Here is a 21,109-nt window from a genome sequence, read left to right on the forward strand (position 1 = left end):
CATCTTCCAGCCTCATGTCCTTCCCTCTTGATGGCGTGGAGGATATTTTATATTAGATATATTAGATATATTATATTAGATATTTTTGATATCCTATAGCTCTGACTTTAAGACAGAGATGATCTTTAGAGTTACTTGGCACTGTAGATAACTTCTGGAGGCTTTCCAACTGCTTGGAGTATTTTGACGGGATAAAGCTATGCAGTTTAGCAGCACACATTCGAACTGTACTAATTTTTGATGTATGATGTTGCTAAGAGTTTTGTTTTGCTGTTAAAACAGGCTAGTTTTGTTGCATCTGGAAACAGGACCGATATTTCTTTAGACGATCCCAACTTCTGGCAGAAATGGGCCAAAAAAGCAGAGATTGATATCGAAGCCATCAGTGGTAGAGTAAGTACCTATCTGTTACAATGCATGTTCTTTAGCATGTTCTTGTAAGTGTGTGCCTATTCTCGAGTTCTGTGAAAACAGTGAAGGATTCTTGGTCCTTTTTTGATTAACATTTCAAGCAAGCAATTAGGTTTATTGTATTTTCTCATAAAAGAGACTATAGAGATGTTTGTGCAAAGAAATGAGATATTCGGTACTGGTTATGAGTAATATATTGGCATTATGGTATGAAACTCAATTTTTGTTGCCTTAAGCACCACAAAATGTTACACTTGCTTTACAAACTTTGTGGTGTTCTTTAGCATATCTATCAATGATATTGGAAAGCGCATTTTTTTGGCTCAAGACATCTATTTAAGGGAAACTTTGCATCTGTTTCTGATAGATTTTGCTTGAAATTTTGCAGAACAGCCTGGTTATAGATACCCCAAGAATTAGGAAACAGACGCGGCCGTTCAGTGCTACGAAAGATGAGCTGGCCGAGTTGTCTGAAGTGGAGAGTGAAGGTGATGACAAACCAAAACTCCGCAGGCCGTGTGACCGATCCAATGGATATGGAAGAACAGAGTGTTTTCGGGTGGAAAAAAACTTACTGGTCTATGGGTATGGTGTACAACCTACTTCATCCTGGAAGTTGGCAGAACACAGTATTTCCAAGTGCTATATTTGGTTTATGGAGTAAATTTTAGCTATCTTGGCAAAGATGAATATAGATTCTGATCTAGTAGCAAGAGTGAGTGTGCGTGTATGTGCGTGTGAATAAGTTTACTTTAATACTATGTCCATTTAATGTGGTCCTAAGCACTTGAAACTTGTTAATTATTATAAAAGATGTAAGGCATAATAAAATACATAGGCAATGTCTTTGCATAGATGATAAGGTGTAGCTTGGTCATCTCAAGCTATATAACACAGGTGCATATGTTATTATGCTTACATTGTAAACGTTGCTGTTATTGACAGCATGTACTTATACTTATTTATACTTATACTATTTATAGCCTACCTTGTATTTGAAGGAGTTCCTTTAAATCCATTTAATGCTTTTATGCTTTGGAGTTCCCAACATCTTTGTTTTTTAAGAGGAATAATATATTTACCTGGACTGTGCGTATGATATGGTCAATCAACATATTAGGTTTTAGATGAAACATGAAATAAATCTGGTGTATCTATCTATGAATTTATTTAACACATCAATTGTGCACCCTGTATAAATTTTTCTGACAATTTCTAATTGAGGAACATTAAGGAAGAGAGGAGAAACCTCTTTCTTCCCAGGAGATCATGCTCATTTAACTCTGGTCCTACAAAACTCTCTGTAAATTCATTGCAGAAGAGAACAATGTTTCCAGTAAGTGCTGCAGGCAGGCTTAAAATGCACAAGTAAATAAGCCCCAGTAAGGGGCTATGTGATTTTGACAGCAAAATATTTTGCGCTTCTATGTGTTTTGAATAGGAACTGAAAATTTAAGCAGTTGATTTAAGCATATTAAAATCACATATGTTGATTTGTGAATATAATTTTAGACCTTCTTTCTCTTCTGCCGTGAAAGATAAATGGCTGTGTTGGTGCATCAGTAGGAGTACCTGTCAGGACTGTGTTTTAAAAGCCTGCAGCACTCATCTATGTTTTTTAAACAGGCAACCCACAGAGTTGTTTGGGAGGTTACTTGAGTGTTTCTGCCCAGTAACTTAAATAGAAAGAAAAAAATATAAAAGCATCTTAAAGAAGCTCCTATTTGTGAATTAAATGTAGGGGCTGCCTGAGTGTTTCATTGTGAAGTGCTGATGTGTGTTTTGCTTTGGACCAGGTGGGGTCGATGGAGAGAGATTTTGTCACATGGTCGCTTCAAGAGACAACTAAATGAGCAAGATGTGGAGATCATTTGCCGAGCTCTGCTAGCATATTGTCTTGTTCACTACAGAGGGGATGAGAAGATTAAAAGTTTTATATGGGATCTTATTACCCCAACAGAAGATGGGCAAACACGAGAGCTGCAGAATCACCTTGGTAAGTTAAGTGTTCCTGCCGTTCAATAGCTTTGTAGGCATCTACCTGTGAGGCAAAAACAATATGAGGATAGATTTTTTTCTCTGCACTGCAGGTCCTGGCTAGTGATATGGGGGATAGTAACTATAAGTATCACGGGGAGTCTATAAATACACCTATTGCTATCACTATTTTTGTCTTTTTAATTACATAGGTTTGTCAGCCCCTGTGCCTAGGGGAAGAAAAGGAAAGAAAGTGAAGACCCAAGCTAGTACTTTTGATATACACAAAGCAGAATGGCTTCGAAAATATAATCCAGAACATCTGTTGCAAGATGAAGGCTATAAGAAGCACATAAAGCACCATTGCAACAAGTAAGCAGTAGTTGAAATTTGAATGTTTTTCAGTTTTTGTTTGAAGATTATTTTTCTTTTAATTATTCCTTGTCTTAGATTTGAAAATACTTGTGGTACTCTACAGAAATAAGTCTTAGTGATGTGTATTTGGCACTACTGAGAGGTGCAACAACTGTCTCAGTATTTAAATAATTTGCTGGTCATTTCTGACTTTAGAACCGTATGTGCATGTCTACCTAGAAAGACATCAGCTACTAAGTTTTCTTAGATAGTGCTTAGAGTTTATACTTAGGCAACCCTGAAACCCAAAGCATCAAAGCCACGGCCTCTCAGTCTTTTGCATTTTCCCTGGCAGGGTTTTGAGGCTTCTCAGGAGCTGAGCTTTCTTGGTTGCTTGTTGAAATTCTCTCATAGGCAGAAGTGTGCTTGTTTTGGCTTTAATTGTTTTTTAATATCAGTTTTCTGTAGAAGACATGTTATATTATGCCTGAAAAATTCATCTAACTACAGTAGCTGGACTTGAGATAAAGCCTAGAGGAGGCACTGAGGTCCAGAGTCATAATATCCGTGTGTTGTGTTTATTTTTTTTTTCTCCTTAGGGTCTTGCTTCGAGTAAGAATGTTGTATTATTTAAAACAAGAGGTCATTGGTAATGAATTCCAAAAGGTGTTTGATGGAATTGATGCCAGGTAAACTATATAGTTTTCGGGGGTTTTTTGTTTATTTTAAATATAAACTATAGAATGAAAATCTAGGATTATATCTAGATGTAAGCAAGAATTATAACAACCAAATGGTTGTACCTGAGAACTGTGAGAAATTTTAATTTCCTCTGTTTACTGAGAACAGTTGCTGTTTCCTGTGCATGAGGAAATTTTGTTTGCTGTTAGTTAATCTCACTATGTAAAATAAAATCATTACAATGAAATAAGTGAGTAAAAGATGAATTATTATAGCTTGTATGCTAATCAGCAGATATTCATTGCTGGACACACTCTTGGTTAAGTGCTATATTTTCCATGGATTTTTTAAAGTTATTATTTTTTAATGCCAGCATTTTGCTTTGTCAGTTCTCTAGCTCACCACTGCAGTAACTTGTAGCAGATAGTTCAAATTGTTTCTGAGTGTTATAAAAGTTCACAAAAAAGCAGTTAATCTAATACTATTAAATACAAAAATAGTTTCTGTGGTTTATAAAACTTAAGCTTGAACTGCCAAAAGTTGTCCGAGTTTAAGCCAACAAAGACGAAAATGTCCCTCTTCTCCTGCATATTACTGACCTGGTGCTGTTGGTGACTCTCTGTAGTGAAATTGATGTTTGGGTCCCTGAGCCAGATCACTCCGAAGTTCCTGCTGAGTGGTGGGATGTGGATGCAGATAAATCCCTTCTAATTGGAGTTTTTAAACATGGTGAGTAATACACATAGCTTATATATACACGTATATAGCCTATATACTTCCCCTCACTCAATATAATCCCTCTATTCTCCTGTGTTTTTTTTAATAGCTTTCTTGGAGAGTTCAGTTTGTGCCTTTTATCCCTCTGTTTTAGGTTATGAAAAGTACAACACTATCAGAGCAGACCCTGCACTGTGCTTCTTGGAGAGAGTTGGCAAACCAGACGAAAAAGCAGTTGCTGCTGAGCAGAGAGCAAATGATTTTATGGATGGGTAGGAGTACTTCCAGCTGGTCAGGGATGTGTTCAGGCCTTAAGTTAAACGGGACTGAATTTATGTAGTGTACTTGATTTTCCTCGGAGATGCTTCTTATATATATGTATACACACACAGTAGTTTGGCACTGATGTGAGCAATGTTACCTTGAATCCACTTTTACTGAGTGGAAAGCAGAATTAGGAATGATGTAGCCAAACCAATCGTATGTGGGATTTTACAGTTAAGGAGAACAAGTAGCAGCTTGTTATTACCTTCTTTTAACCTTGGGCTGCTGGAGCCTTGGTACCTTGTGGTGGGTCACAAATGCTTCTTAGATGCTGAAGTGCAAAAGCCTCCCGACGCCAAGGACTGCAGACCTGTTTTAAGTTGTTTTCAGATCTGTCAGGTCCTCAGTGGCCTCGTGCAGCTAAGCAGTGACCCCAGCAGATCAATGTGGGTATCACTGATAAGTGCCTCAAGGCAGAGCTGCCTCTGCCTGGCAGTGAGAAGGCTCAAGGACTTCACTGAATGAGACTGTGACTTGCAAGACAGGAGAAGGCAAAAGGACGGGGCTGAAGCCAAAGCTGCTATGATATTTTTATTTCTCTCTTGGTAATAAAGAGAGTAAATCTACTTAAATATAAACGTTTTGTGTAATTGAGAAAAAAGAATAAGAGTTTTGTACACTGTTATTGAGATGGGTTGTTATGTCTTGAAATTTTAACAGGGATGTAGAAGATCCAGAATATAAACCAGCACCGGCAATGTTTAAAGATGACCTAGAGGTATAGTGGGCATCTATTTTTATCTTCTGCAACATTTTGAATGAGTTTTTGAGGAAATTATTTAATATTTTCCATAATTCTTTGATTGATACAGCTTTTGCATACTTTTTGCAAATCTTTATAGTGAGGGGGAGGGAGCAAATATATATATATATATGTATATATAAAAAAATATTCTTTGCCTTATTTAACCATTTGCCCAGACTATAAATTATATTATTTTGTTCTTGGCTATAATGTTAAATTGCCTGCAAGATATGTATTTTAACTAAATCTCTGGAGGAGGGATACATTTCTTTTTTTTTTTTCAATTTTCTTTCCTTACAGGATGATGTTTCATCTCCAGGTGACCTGGTAATAGCAGATGGAGGTATATATATTTAAAACCTTAAATGTCAGCCCTAGTTTGAATTTTTTAATTCCCCTGACTCCTGTTAGTGGGCAACTGTAGGCACCCACAATAACTGTGTGATTTTTGTTTTAATACAGATGGACAAATGATGGAGGGAGACAAGATTTATTGGCCCACTCAGTCTGCCCTTACGACGCGTCTTCGCCGCCTCATAACAGCTTATCAGCGAACCAGCAAAAACAGGCAGACACAGCAGCTCCAGCCAGCGTTCCCGGTGCAGGCGAGCCTCATGCAGCCCCCGTATGAGGAGGCTGCTCTAAATCCAAAGATGGCTGCTAAGATTGAAAGACAGCAAAGGTATGTGCAGAACCCAAATATTCTTCTTTTAAAAATATAATTATAACAAAAAAGAATTTTTTTTTCTAACTGTTATATATTCTTATATGAGTTATATGAGTAGATAATGGCAAGTTGGATGAAGCAGTGAAGGAAATGACTCTTTCCAATCTCTCTTTCTTGCTGCTCTAGGTGGACAAGAAGGGAAGAGGCGGATTTTTACAGAGTTGTGTCCACCTTTGGAGTGGTGTTTGATCCCGAAAGGGGCAGATTCGACTGGACCAAATTCAGAGCGATGGCTAGGTTGCATAAGAAAACTGATGAGAGCCTCGAGAAGTACTTGTATGCATTCATGTCCATGTGCAGGAGAGTCTGTCGCCTTCCTTCAAAACAAGGTGAGAATGTTTATTTTGGAATTTTATCTTTAATTTCTGTCAGGAAGATTACCTTGAAATTTCTTTATTGTATTCCAAAATGAAAGTGGGGAAGAAGGAAAAGTACAAATGGTCTGAAGTGAAATACAAATGGAAAGTTTACAATGGGGCACGATATTAAGCAGTCCATGCCATCTCCTTTGAGCATGGCTTTGGAGTGGTTTGGGTTTTTGGGGGGAGATTCTCATCTTGGTTTTGTTTTGCTGCAGAGCTGGTAGACCCGAACATCTTGATACAGCCCATCACAGAGGAACGAGCTTCTCGGACCTTGTACCGCATTGAGCTCCTGAGGAAAGTGCGGGAACAGGCGCTTCGGCACCCGCAGCTGTTTGAGCGACTGAAACTCTGCCAACCAAACCCGGACCTTCCCGTCTGGTGGGAGTGTGGGACCCATGACAGGGATTTACTTATTGGAGCTGCTAAGCACGGAGTTAGCAGGACAGATTATCATATTCTTCGTGATCCGGAACTGTCGTTTATGTCAGCCCAGAGGAGCTACAGTCAGAACAAAGTGGCCCTCTCACGGACTTCTACTCCACTCTTGCATCAGTATCAGATGGCGCTGTCTGCTTCTCCTCTGACACCTCAGCCAAGGCTGCCGGATGCTAAAGTGAATGCACTTGAGGATACAAAAGTTAAAAATGAAAATCTGAAAGAGGATCCTCAGTCTTCTGAAGAGGAATCTATGTCTACAGAGGAGACGCAGACAGTCATGAAATCTGAACCTCTGAGTCCAAAAAATGGCACTTCAGTGCAAAATACAGACCACAAACCTAGTGTGAAGACTGAAGGAGACAGGCGCATGGTTGCAGCAAGGACAGAGCCTCTAACTCCTAACGCAGCCTCCAAGAAACAGAGAGTCAGCAAAAGAGGATCCGATTCTAGCTCAGACTCGGACTCTGACTCTGATAGATCATCATGTTCTTCCAGGTCATCATCTTCATCCTCTTCATCTTCCTCATCTTGTTCACATTCTCGATCAGGCTCTAGCTCGTCGTCATCTTCATCTTGTTCTTCAGCCTCATCATCATCATCGTCATCCTCCTCCTCTTCCTCCTCCTCATCGTCGTCATCGTCTGAGGAGAGCGACAGCGATGAAGAGGCGCAAAAACGTGGTATGTGCCTAGTCTTTTCTGCAGTATTAACTGAAAAAGCTTATTCTTAAAGGAAAAATGTCTAGAAAAGATGAGTAAATGAAACCTGGCAAAAGTGCTAGCGAAGGCTTCTGTTTCCCTCTAAGTGAGTTGGAAAAGCTAGATTCTTTGCTTCCTCTCAGTGCCTTGGCTGAAGCAGTGGGGTAGGTGGTGTTGCCTGGTTCCCTAAACAAGATCACAGTGAAGTTGGCTCAAGCTTGTGTCAGAACTGATGGGCTGAGCTTCTTGCAATGCGAGCCTCTCTCCTGTCCCTACTCCCTTTTTCTCCACTCTTGCTCACCTGTCTGCAGCTTCCTCATGGAATTTTCAGGAAATATGGAAAATTTATTTCAGTCCAAGCTAGAGACTTGTCAGCAGCTTTTTTTTCCCCTCTAAGCTGGTGATGACCCAGCTTGCACTTGTACTAAAAATTTTCAAGCACTTAAAGTATCTGCTTGAAAACTCCTCAGAAAGGAGGACCAAAGAACATACAGACACAGAAATCTGTAAATTTTAAGAAAGAAGCAAGAACGCTGGTTAGTGAAAGGTCTTAATTTCTAATAAACTGATCAATCATGTCTGTTTTTTCCATATTGTCTCTGACCTGTACTCTACCCTTGTCACATTACTACTGAGTTAGCATGTGAAGAGGTATTTCTGTCTTCTGACAAGACATGGTAATAGGAAGAGCAAGAGAATGAAGGCAGGCAATAGGATTTATAGCCTGAGTGAATAAGTTTTGGGTTTTTTTTTTCCTTTTATCTCTGATAACTGAGGCAAAAAGGCATTGTTTTAGTCAAATTGATCCTTTTGTCTAGGGAGGCGACAAATGGAATCCATAGGGTTGATTTTCTCGGGAACAAGCACTGGGAAATAAATGGCTGCTTGGCCAAAATGCTGGAAGTGCTGCTTTCTATAGCAGTAGGACATATTCAGGCAAACAGCAGCTCTTCAAGCATATCATAACATTGACTTCACGTACAAATATTGGGTTTCCTTTCTGCCAGCTCAGGCTGTTTAGACATTTAAGCAGTCTGCTCGGTCAACTTGCCACATTCTAGTGACAGACAACCTCTGTATTCAAACTAATACCAAGTTTTAACATTAGCAAACTAACATACTCTGAAACAATGTGAGGATTGTGTCTCAGATTCCTCTGAAGCACATCTGTTTCCTAAAAGCTGAATGCTTGGCATGTTAAGCTCCTGGAAAAAGCCTTGGAAGGTGAACAGGCTTGCAGAGAAATCTGACAAATTAGTTTTCTCCGTATAACTTACTGTTTGGACCTCCCTGAGCTTCTCTGAGATTACGAGTGCTTTTATTCCTGTTTTTGCAACATGAAATTATAGTAGTGGTTTTATTTAGCAGAAGGAACCCCTCATATAAAAGCCTATGATGAAGAAAGTGTCGCTTCTCTGAGTACAACACAGGATGAAACCCAGGACAGTTTCCAGATGAACAATGGGACACCGAATTCCAGTTACCTCTTACAAGGTGGATACATGTTGGCTGCATCCTACTGGCCTAAGGCAAGTTTGTGATGATTCTTTGGGAACCGAAGGTTTAGGGCCAGATGGGCTGTGGCATTAGCTTTCAGTTAAACATTAGTTTTACTTAAATATTACAACCAAAAATTACTCAAGCTGAAGTTGTGGGGAGATCTTGGAAAAAAGGATAAATTACCTTCTTGGTGGATTACAGGAAAATTATGATCAAGTATTTAATGCGTAGGTTATAAGGCTATAACTATAAATGAGAGATTGTTCACATTAGGAAAAGAAATTTAGAGGAAATGTACTTGAGAGATAGTAAAGTATTAGGTGTTTGGATGATCTAGTCATTAAGAGCTTTTATCTTTTACTGAGAAATAGCTAAGAATAGTGTTCTAGATGCTGTTTGCCAGCATCTGGGTATCGTACTGCTCACAGGTCCTGTCTGTGTGAAGGTAATTAATAACCTCTTGCCTGGGGATTCAAAGCTAGAACTACGAACTCTTCTTTGTTAGTTATTGTATCTTTCCTTTAAAAATCGGTGTGATGATGTATTTAAGCATTTACAGGACCCAGACACCATATGGGTACATATGTATTTGCAGGTGCTGGAGGGAGAGGTGCAGAGGGGCTTGCACAGCCTCCCCTTTGCACAGGGAACCTGTGCAAAGCCAGGAGCACACAAAACTTAGTGTCCTAGTCCAGTGATGAACATTGCCCTTGTTTTAGAGTGGAAGTTTATACATGAATGTAATGTGTACAGTACTCTTAAACATTTTCCTTTTACAAATTCTTTCTCTCTGTTTTTTAGGATCGAGTTATGATTAATCGGCTGGACAGTATTTGTCAAACAGTGTTGAAAGGTAAATGGCCTTCAGCAAGAAGGAACTATGAGAGCAATACAGTGGCATCTTTCTATACCACCAAGCTCCTGGACAGCCCGGGCGCAGCTGCCGACTACAGCGAACCCAGCGCACCAACACCCCCGAGCGCGGGTGTTAAAGAAGAATATGATCAGTCGCCACAGTTGTCAAAGGTGAAGAAGCATGTACGAGAAAAGGAGTTTACAGTGAAAATCAATGACGTATGTTTATTTTTATTGCCCTAGGACCTGATTGCGATTGCGGTGTGCGGCATGCTTTACCTGCAAGTGGCTGCCTGCTCTCACTCTTACTTCCTTCGCACACTTGTTTGTGGGTATTTGGGCCTGCTTCTTTGGGGCATTCAGTATTTTTTTTTAATTTTTTTATTAATTTTCTTTGCATAAACCACTGGAGGGAATCATCGTATTTGCCCTTTCTAACGGAGTTTGCTGTTACCTTCCTTCCTCAGACAGCCTGGGTTTTTCTTTTGGTTTTTTTTTTTCAGTTTCTAAGGACCTGGTTAATAGTAACAGATATTTCTAATATGTTTGGCTTTCTTGAAGCTATGGCTTTCTTGAAGCATATGAAGCTATGGAAGCATAGGACATGCTATCTTTCTGGATAGCATGTCCTATCCAGCACACGCTTTATCATTTCATGGTATTTTAGAGGGTTGCAGGTCAATTTCAATTCAATTAGGACTAAAGTCCCGTAATTGGATGTGGTGCTTGTGTAGGACTAAATTAGGGAGGCAGAGAGCTGCTCAGTGGTTCAGTTTTTCTTTTAAGATATTAATTATTTAAAATCTGTATTAATAGAAATGGCTTCATGAAATTTTCAGATTTTTATGTGTGTGGAAGAGAAGCAGGACTTGATTTAAGATCTAACATAAAGTTTTATTCCTCAATTCTTCTGGAGTAACTGTTTGTACATGAGAACTGATTATGAAGTAGTCATTTCTGTTTCAGAAGAGAATCTTCTAACCCTAGGATTTATTTAACAGGAAGGTGGTTTGAAATTGACTTTTCAGAAGCAGGGACTGTCTCAGAAAAGGCCATTTGAAAGTGAGGAAGGTGCATTGGGACAGCAGCAATACCTGGCTCGGCTCCGTGAGCTCCAGAATGCTTCAGAGACCAGTCTTGTCAACTTCCCCAAATCACTTCCAGAATCAGGTATGCCCTATGACATTATAAAATATCAGCAGGAAGAGGGATTAGTCAGCCTTAACTATTTGGGGTGGCTCTGTTGCTCTCCACTTATAATAAGTGGAGAGAAATATTTACCATGTTGTTTGTTGCAAACTGCTTTATTAGAGGAACTCTCTCCAATGTCATAAAAAAATAGGCAATTTCATTACATATTTGATATTTACAAACTATCTGTAGAAATTATCTGTAGTGGTACTATTACAAGTCGTCATCTTTCTTTTTTCTTCCAATGTGCTTCTTGTTATAAGTTGATCAATTTTACTGCTTTGTTCATTTGAATAGGTACTTCCAGTCAGTTAACAGCTAGTGCCAATGGAGTAATAGTTGACAGCCAGCCTGTAGTGAAAAAGAGAAGAGGAAGAAGGAAGAATGTGGAAGGAGTCGATGCCCTCTTCATAAATAGAAATAAACAGCCTAACCATGTAAGTAAATTTGATTCTATATCCCAAAGTAAGGTCCAATTTACTGTTAATCACTTAACTGAGCATTAAACTGTCAATACACAACAAAAAGCTTATTACTGAAAACAATTTTCAGACTATAAAATGAGTACTGTTTTATTCAATGTTACCGAAATGCTACATTGGCAATGCTTTATTTAAAATGAAATTACATACAGCCCTTTTTGATAAAAAAAAAAAAAAAAAAAAGAAAAGTACTAATGTATTATATTAAAATATGGCATTTGGCCTCGTGTCGCTGTAGGGTATCTTTTCTTCCTAGTCCCTTTTTTGCCAGTGTGTCACAGGCCCTGACTTGCAATGACTTTGTGGAGCTTATCTTGAGGCTCACGAGCAAGGTCTCCAGTTCCTGGATGTGGGCATATGGTTCACGGGACTGCATCCTTCATTGTGTTATATATAAAACAATTGATGTAGTTTTTGCTTTCCATAGAGAAGTTAAATGTTTCTACTTCCTCCAGGTTAATCCAGGTATTAACTCCTGTCAAGTTGCCGCAGGAATAAATACAGCACTCACTTACACTCAGTCCCAAGGCGTTCTTGATGCAGAGAGTCCAGTTCCTGTTATTAACTTAAAAGATGGAACAAGGCTTGCAGGTGATGATGCTCCAAAAAGAAAAGATTTAGAGAAGTGGCTGAAGGAACATCCTGGCTATGTTGAAGATTTAGGAGCTTGTATTCCGGTGAGTGTTCTTTTCAACTCTGCTTTAGTTCAGTAGCAAAACATCTCTCATAACGTACTTGAATTTGTATTGTATTTTGTGTGGAGTTCTATTTTGTTTGTTCTTCTGCACTATATATCTTTGTTTAGCAAGGAAAATATCTGTCTTCTGGTATTATTTCTTACATAATTTGCAAGCCTCACAAGCCTTTCATTTCCCTTGCAAATATAATTGCTAGGAAAAATAACATTAAACATAGAACTAGAAAATGATCCAGTATCTATATAGGTTTTAAATAAAATAAAAAATAAGAAAATAAGTTTTACTGTGATGCTCATGAGCCAGTTAGAAATGATCAGAGCTGAAAATAAGTAATGATGAATTTAGTGATGTACAAGAGAATTAGGAGTATGGCCAGTGTAGAGTTCAACAAGATTGTCAGGCAATCTGCATGTCCATTTTTCTAAGTCATGAGAACAACTATCCAAATGACTGAAGGTGACTTAAAATGAAAGCCTATCTAAAGAGAATATGCAAATATTTTAACATATTTCAATTATTCTATCAGAAAAAAAAAACATGGCTTTTTAATTCTTTTATACTAGAGAATGCAGCTGCATGATGGGAGGCCCAAACAAAAAAGACACCGTTGTCGAAACCCTAATAAACTGGATGTTAATAGCCTGACTGGTGAAGAACGTGTTCAGCTCATAAACAGAAGAAATGCGAGAAAGGTATTCATGTTACTGTTTTCATATCTTCCCCCAATCAATTTTGCATATAAACTAAATATTTTTGTGTCATATTTTTGGTACAAAATCGAAAAGTAAGTGGTAATATTCCAGTAAACATTTTAAAACTATGGAACTGTGCAAGGCATTGCAAGAAACTTACTCTGGGGCTTCTGTTCAGCATTGAACACTCAATATCTGTGCCTTTCTTAGAAAGTCAGTTCCAGTACAGAAACTATCCCATGAAATATTTTGCTTTTTTGCTCCGTAATAAAACTACACTAGGCAGATTATTTGTTATTTTTGTTTCAGTAAAACTAATGTTTTTGCCTTCTGTATGTTATTGATTTAATTATCTGTCAGACTAATTAGAGTAACTTTTTTAGAGGAAGCTGCTTCACATACATCTTATGACATGCCATTGCTACTAATAAAATTATTAAAAGTATATTGACAGTGTATCCAGCATAGGAACTTGATCAGTGGAGTTTATTAAATTCTGTGTGCTGGAATTCGAGGGTGACCAAAGCTTGGGAAGGGTGTGAGGAGTTCAGAGAGATGTGAGGGATGATGGTGCTGAATGCCCAAGTGGTGCCAGAGCAGCAGCACCGTGAGCAAGGAGGGAGCCTTTTCTGTACTGCTTCAATACACAGACTGCATTCTCGTGTGATCCTGCTCCCTTCTCTTTCTGTTAGAGGGCAGTTGCAAAGAAAGCAGAATTATTATTTGTTTTACAAAAAAGGCAAAATTATAGTGTGTCTTCATTAATTTTGTCTTTTCATGTACCAGCTGAGAAGTATTTCTTGACATCTTTCTTTTACTTCTCAGGTGGGGGGTGCATTTGCTCCTCCTCTGAAGGATTTGTGCAGATTCCTGAAAGAAAATCCAGAGTATGGAGTGGCTCCTGAATGGGGAGAAGTTGTAAAACAGTCTGTGAGTATTTGCATAATAAGGCATTTAGGACATGAAATGTACCATAGAACATAAACAGAAATAAGCAGGAAAAAAAGTCATTTTTAAAATTTCTGACCTAGCAAGTGTAGGATGTGAGTCTCTACTATGTTTTCTGGATAGCTTAGTTCCCCTGACTGGATCAGCTCTGAGGAGGACGAGACGGAGCAACCCTGAATTAGAGATTTGGTTTTAGGTGCTGCAGTGCCGTGATTTTTACGTCTATTAAACATAGCTGTGAAGGTCTTTGGGCAGGGCATTAGCCAACAGAAATTTTTTTTATCCTTTAAATTATAGTAATGTGCTAAATATGACTTCAACTTAAAATGTACACTCTTAATTTTTTAAAAAAGAATAGTATCAACTATTAAAATGGAAGTCAAATAGTAAAGTATCTATTTTCTGCACTTAAAGTATTTGTTTTGGGCTAAAAGCTAGTGCTAAGATTCCAGAAGAGGGAATAAGGTTAATACATTATAAAAGCCTAATATCTTGATGTGTAAATGTTTTCCTGCTCACATAAAAATGTAAGTAATTCTAAAGTATATGTATGATACGAAATATGAAGAACTCGATGGATCTGCATGAATTCACGTATTTATATTTCACCTCAAAGTGAGTAGCAAAATTCTCTTTTTAAGTAGGCAGTTGCAAATGATGGGGATGTAGTACTATGCCAGAGCAGTGCTCTGTTTTATATCTTAAATTCAGATTGTTCCTCTTGGGCTAATTGTGGCCTGGTTTGCAAAGAGCCCTCCAAAGATGAGTTAGCAGAGGGTCTTGAGGGGAGCGGCCTCACAGAAATCCCAGCTGCACAGTGAGGTCTAAAATGCTTGAGAAGGGATAGTGCAGAGTCTGCTGCAGCTGCCGTGAGCTGTCTGAATATCGGCTTGCGTAATGTGAGTCATCTTTGACGCAGTTGTTGGGTTTTGCCTTGCTGCTGCTGCTGCTGCTTGGTTCTGCACACGCTGAGCTTGCCTGGTGCTCTCTTGCAGGGCTTCCTCCCGGAGGGCATGTTCGAGCGCATCCTCACGGGCCCCGTGGTGCGGGAAGAGGTGAGCCGGCGCGGCAGGCGGCCCAAGAGTGAGATCGCCAAGGCCACAGCGGCGGCGGCCGCCGCCTCGGCGGCCAGCGTGTCCGTTAACCCCCTGCTCGCCAACGGCCTGTTGCCCGCCATGGATCTGCCCGGCCTGCAGGCCCTGCAGCACAACCTGCAGTCGCTGCAGGTGACCGCCGGCCTCATGGGCCTGCCCGCGGGCCTCGCCCCCGCGGGGGACGCCAAGAGCGTGGCTGCCGTGTTCCCCATGCTGCTCTCGGGCATGGCTGGGTTACCCAACCTGCTGGGCATGGGCGGCCTGCTCGCCAAGGCCGCCGAGGCCGCTTCGGAGGAGAAAAAGGGAAGCGATTCCAAGGAGGCCGACATAAAGAAAGAAAGGACAGAAGACCAAAGTGCAGATATTGGTGGTGAAAACTCTGTTTCGAATTCTCCTTCAACATCCTCTGCTGCTGCAGCTGCCAACTCTCTTTCTCTTAACCCATTACTGTTGTCCAACATACTTTATCCAGGGATGCTTCTCACTCCAGGCCTTAATCTTCATATCCCAGCTTTGTCTCAGTCTAATATTTTTGATGTACAGAACAGTGAAAACAATGACACGGGCTCAGCCAAGCCCACAGAAGAAAAAGAGGAAAATTCTAGGGTTAGAGATCAGGAAGACAAAGGGGGAATAGAGCCAAGCTCTCACAATGAAAACAGCACAGATGAGGGTTCAGAGAAAGCAGATGCTTCATCTGGATCTGATAGTACATCATCTTCATCCGAGGATTCAGATTCTAGTGATGAAGACTGACCCCAGACTCTGCACTTAAATTATGAACTGATTTTGAATTTATTCTTTAATTATTTCATTGTAAATAACCCAGTGTTGAGTGCATCAATGATTTACTGAGCGAACATTTCAGTATTTGTTTAGAAGTGCAAACTGCTTTCAGAGACGTTTTGCATGTAATATTTCTTGAAGTTCATAAGTTTCTGAACTTGTATGTACTATCAAATACACAATGGTGTAAAATTGCAACAAAAGGCATTATAATTTTGTTGGGGGGTTAATTTTATGAAAATAATGCTCAAGAAAGAGCTGTATATTTAATATATTTGCAGTGAACACAGAATACTTTATGCATATTATTGATTTAATTTGAATATAGTTTTACAGCCTCCTTGACACTTATAATTTACAGATCAAAACTCAGCAATAATTTGGGCAGCTAATGAATGTCATGAAAGCTGTAGAATCTACATCACCATCCATTGCTTTAATTACATGAAAATGCTCTAGTGTTGTGATGCACTGCTGTTTCCAATTCAGGTACAAGTGTGTTTAAAAGAAGATTAAAATTTTTTTCCCAATCAGCCAATTGAACTGGCTACCTGTTACCTCAGCTGAGTTAGTTTAGGAAGTTTACATTGGTTTCTATTCACTTGTTTTCAGGTTTTGTTTTGTTCTCTAAAGACATCCTGTATGATATCATGTTAAAATCAGAGTTATCTGAGGTAGGACCGTTGGGTTGTTTTTTTCTCATTACACGAGTTCTCTTTGACGGTGGTGAAGGGAAATTAAAACAGACTGTCTTATCTCATGCTACTTGGCACCATAGAGACCTATTTAGTTTACACCTTGCAAAGTTTTGGGCTCCCTCCAGAGAATTACAAGTCCCAAAATAAGCAGTAGTTTCCCCGAGACTCAGAAGAGGCCGACTGTCATAAAGTGCCACTGAAAAGACCTTTCAACACTGCATACTTCATGTAAAAATTGTTTGTTTGCTTTGTTTGTGTAGATTTCTATTTGTGTTTTATGTCATAAAACCTCCTGGAATTACCAGTTAATAATGGTAAATAAGGTATAGATAGTTTTGAACTCCTTTTGAGTTTAAACTTCTCTACAGATATGAATCTGACTAAATATTAAATGTTACCCCAAATCACTATTGGGATACCAGTTCATAGATTATGCTGAGTTGCCCACTAAAGCAAAAGCACTTTGACTAATAAGGAAGAAAAATTGTTCCTGGAAAACACAAGAACAGGGCATATCAAGCATCTGTTTAAGTCCAAATCCTTCGAACCCTTTGCTATATAAAATCTGTCAACTGTTTGATGTGCGATAGGATTCCTCCTTCTTCTTAAGCTGCTATTACTCTGACACAGTCCGCAGGCCCAGATTGGCATTTAGGTAAGTTCTGAACTGCCTGAGATTTCAATTGACATGAGTTATATCGTTTGTGGTCCAAGAATAGGCAAGTGTTAAGAGAAGATAGATACAGGTACTAGTAGAAGTCATTGAAAAAGCTTTACAAAGGGATAAATTTAAAAGTTTAAAAACAAACTGTATATTTTGATATAGTTCTGTTGCTTGCTTGTACAGTAAAACAACTGTGTTGTTTTTTACCAAGAACTTTACCAATGAAATATAAGTTTCTATGTGCAAAATAACCCCATGATTAGAAGCAGTATTATGTGTAATTGCACAACTATACAAGTACCATTTGGATTGTGCTGGTTACGTATTTTCCCAAATAGTATTCTGGTTTTTTGGCCCTTCATGCAGTGTCTTAGCAATAGTCAAAATTTAAAACTGCCAAGAGAAGGGGGGTAGCAATTCTTCATCATGGAAAAAAAATGTATTGCATATTTAATATTTTGCCCTTTGTAATATAGCACTTTTATTTAACTAGGATGCATCTATGAAATAGCCAAAGTTTTACAAACAATTATTAACTTAGTTTGCTGATGGACTATGTCAACGAAACCATCACTTCCCACCCTTACCCCACAGAAGAAATCCTAAATCTTGTGGCTCAACCTAATTTATATCAGATTTATGAAATAAAGTATTTTCCTAATTATGCTCAAGTGAGTTTGGTTACCATTCTAGTGATTCTTTCTATGTAATAAGGCAATTACAGTTTCAAGTAATGAAGGCTGGTGTAGACTTGAACATAATATATTGCGTTTATTTTTAATCAGTATGAATCAGAAGGGGAAAAAATGTCCCACTATCAGCTATAAACTATATGCAAATACGGTTGTATAAAGTTAAGGGTTATAAGGAAACCTCAGTAGAATTACACTAATGCTGAAGTTAAAAGGATCTCCAAGGTGATGATAAAGTGTGTGTTGGTAGTTACTAAAAGAACCTTAGCTGTTATTGCCTTGTATTTCTATCCCTTGTTTCAGGCTTCATGATCCAAGTCTTAGTCCAGTTTTTCTTTTGGACATTTGCAATATTTGCCAGTTGTGTTCTGTGTAGTCTGAATTTGCTTTCTGTAGTTGAACAAGCGTCTTAAAAAGTCATTTGTAATTTATTGAATTACTTTCTATGATGTTCTATAGAGCAAATGGAAGTTTAATTATTTTTTATTAAACATATTCTTTGACTACCCATGATGTCAGCCTCAATATGTGAAAATACTATTGTCCATGTAAGGATTAAACATGTATCTGTGAGCAGCAGAAGTTGAGTGTTACGGTCTTAAAAACTAAGTTGTTTTTAAGAACTTAAAGTCAAGCCAGAGCTGTGGCTTTTTCCTTTCGTTTCCTGCTAACTCAGGTCAGTATTTTGCTGCTGTTGTGTTGCTTTTCTTTGAGAATCTCAATCTATTTCCTGTAATTGTTGCCTTAAAAACAAAACAAGCTGTTGCTTTGTGCGTCTGAAGTTAGGGCTAGGAGGGAGAACAGAGTTTTGGTCCAGGTTCAAGGCGTGATTTGAAGTAATCAGGTGTCTATTTAGTTGTTCCAGGGTGGAAATGTTGGAAGTGGAACTCATTACCTTCTAAATGATTCTTTTTAAAATCTGTGTGTTATTTCTAACATGTTTACTAAGTCTTTAAGTTTTAGTCACGACACTGACTATGGCTATTTTTTTTATGGAATATACCATAGAGGGTACAGACATTTCTTTGGAATCGGAGTCGTCTTCTGTGTGTCAGATGATAGGAGTTTCTTGAGCTTGTATTGCACCGGAGTGATTCAGGTGCCTGCTAATTTTTCCTAGTCTCAATTTTGCTTTCAGATCATGATAATACTGTAATACTGATCTCTGGCATGAACAAGCTCTGGTGTAAGTCATAGTGTAATGTGAGATTCAGGTTGCTGCAGATATGGCAAATGTGTTCAAATTACACGAGTGTAGCTATGAGAATATGCAAAGTAAACATGGAATGAAACTCCTGGGATGTCAACAGCCCTCATGTTATACAGAAAGAAGGTGTCATTTCTTTGTCACTTCTAGAGGAAAGGAAAGCAAAGATAAACTGATTACAGATTTGAAATGACTGAAAAAAATAGAAAAAAATATTTGATCTCTTTACTTTTAACTCATTATCTGTAGGTTTTTCTTTTAAAAGATACAGCAAGGACTTGTGATGGTTGAGCATCTCTAAAGATAATTTTCAGCTCTGAACCCAGTGTTTCAGGAATAACCACTGAGAAATAAAGATGAGGAGTTGAGGAGAAATTTCCACAAAAGAAATGGGCAGAAATCTGAGGTGTGTATAGGTGAGTGTCTGCATTGAGAATGGTTATTTCCTCAAAATACTCTCATTATGGCTTGCACAACTTGAACTTGAGTTATATTTTAGTGTTGTATCCTACAACGCAATGTAAAAGTTAGTTAACATTCAGATTTGTTTTTGAAAAAAAGTCCTATTTCAAGTAACTACTGTAGCATTTGACTGTAAAGAATTGGGCACCCATTAAAATAAGACAAATGGAAGGTTATGAGGGTTTAGTTTGTTGTTTCCACTCTACTTTCCTTTAACCAACACGGCAATTTTAAGCTGAGCGAATGCAATATTCAGGTGTCTGTTGATAAATAATTATGAGCATCATATTCTGGATGCTACCCAGACTGTCTGGTGAAGGCTGCCTCTCAGGAACAAAGAGTTTTGCCAGCGTTCAGGAAACTCTGCTTCAAGTTTTGGTCCTAAATGAAGCTGTGCTGGCAAGAAAAGCTGCTGGCTCTGATAGCTCATTGTTCTTTTCTGCTTTTTAGGGCAACACTTCCCAGAGGCGTGAAGGGAAGCACCATCTCTTTGTCAAATGGAAGCTCAAGTCTGCCCCTGATCACTGGGATCTACCAGCTGAGGCTTAAAGCAAAACATTGAGCGCCGCAGGATCCCTGATGAAGTTCTGCAAGTTGGTCACACGGTATCGGAAGGAGCAAGGGCCTGGCTGTGCTGGGAAACCCCTGGGAAGGATTCCAGGGAAGAGGTGTCCACGTTGCTCGTCCCTGCGCAAGGCTATTGAAGACTTGGTGCCTCAGGACTTCCCTCATACCAGGTGCGCACTGGTGGGTTTCCAGCCTTGTCTGGGGGTCCCCCTTGCTCTCGGGGGGTGAATAACGTTGCCACCCTTTCAAATACCTCCTGTCCCCGAGGGCAGGCGGTGTCGAGGTCGGTGCAGCCGGGACCTGTGCCCATGCCCTGCAGCTGGTTGGCTCCAACATGCGCTGCCCTTGTTTCTTGTGCCCAAGCTCAGTAGACCACTAAGGTAAAAATGCCCTTATTGTAGCGGCTTGCTCGAATGTGCTTGTTTAGAAATGTTGCTTCAGTTGTGACGTGTGGACGTATCGAGCGAGGCGGCCTGCAGTCCACCTGCAGCGTAACCACCTTGCGCTTCAACGGGATTTGGTTTAGTTTAGACTGTTGGGGGAATTTTGTTACTTGTTTGTATACAAGTGATTTTAAGAGTAGGTTCATATGTTTTCAAGTAAGAAGTAGAATACTGTCATAAAAAAGCTATAATTTAAGGTAGATGTGTGTACCGTTCCTGTGCTCTCTTTGGGCTTGTGCAGGGCAGGGCGCCCCCAATCCCTGCTTTATGGATCTTAATTTCCTTTCATGCTACCCCCTTCACTGCTCCTTCGGCTAGGAAGTGGAGGAGATGAAATGTTTTTAACGGTGTTAACTCCACAGCTGGGTGGCTGTGGGTGTCGTGGGCTCCCCGCCCGTGCTCCTCTGCCCTCGCGCCCTCTCGTGTTCACAGCAGAGGAGCCACGGGGCTCCTGGGCCCTCCCCGTCCTGCCCCTGCGTGACGCTTCGCCCCTTCCATGGCGCTGATGGCCACCGGACGTGACGTCACGCGCCCGGGGCGTGATGTGAGGAGTGACGTCACGCACCACACGGTGCATCGCCGTGCCGGTGGATATTGGGGGGGCTGCCGCGCGGCATTGTGGGAGGACACGCCTGCGCGGCGGCCGCGTCGCCGCAGCGCGCCTGCGCGCGCCGCGGCCGCCCATTGGCCGCC

At 39.8% G+C, this 21,109-nt stretch overlaps 1 protein-coding gene across 2 annotated transcripts in view; it reads left to right on the forward strand.

The window, feature by feature from the left end:
• The window catches only part of CHD9 (chromodomain helicase DNA binding protein 9), a 61,191-nt gene extending 43,050 nt beyond the window's left edge, over positions 1-18,141 (forward strand). For both annotated transcript variants that reach the window (XM_026036574.1, XM_026036575.1), the window contains 20 exons: positions 283-393; positions 800-996; positions 2,208-2,407; positions 2,601-2,760; positions 3,342-3,431; positions 4,049-4,152; positions 4,295-4,412; positions 5,125-5,182; positions 5,510-5,552; positions 5,672-5,891; positions 6,063-6,265; positions 6,514-7,419; positions 8,803-8,966; positions 9,739-10,011; positions 10,794-10,962; positions 11,281-11,420; positions 11,921-12,142; positions 12,727-12,855; positions 13,681-13,785; positions 14,799-18,141. In XM_026036574.1, the coding sequence (XP_025892359.1) occupies positions 283-393; positions 800-996; positions 2,208-2,407; positions 2,601-2,760; positions 3,342-3,431; positions 4,049-4,152; positions 4,295-4,412; positions 5,125-5,182; positions 5,510-5,552; positions 5,672-5,891; positions 6,063-6,265; positions 6,514-7,419; positions 8,803-8,966; positions 9,739-10,011; positions 10,794-10,962; positions 11,281-11,420; positions 11,921-12,142; positions 12,727-12,855; positions 13,681-13,785; positions 14,799-15,653 (4,467 nt within the window). In that variant the 3' untranslated portion in view covers positions 15,654-18,141. The remainder of the gene's footprint in view (positions 1-282; positions 394-799; positions 997-2,207; positions 2,408-2,600; positions 2,761-3,341; positions 3,432-4,048; positions 4,153-4,294; positions 4,413-5,124; positions 5,183-5,509; positions 5,553-5,671; positions 5,892-6,062; positions 6,266-6,513; positions 7,420-8,802; positions 8,967-9,738; positions 10,012-10,793; positions 10,963-11,280; positions 11,421-11,920; positions 12,143-12,726; positions 12,856-13,680; positions 13,786-14,798) is intronic.
• The last annotated feature ends 2,968 nt before the right edge of the window (positions 18,142-21,109 follow it).

Source organism: Nothoprocta perdicaria, unplaced genomic scaffold, assembly GCF_003342845.1.
Source record: "Nothoprocta perdicaria isolate Ctin4 unplaced genomic scaffold, notPer1 scaffold_18, whole genome shotgun sequence".
NCBI classification, from domain to species: domain Eukaryota; kingdom Metazoa; phylum Chordata; class Aves; order Tinamiformes; family Tinamidae; genus Nothoprocta; species Nothoprocta perdicaria.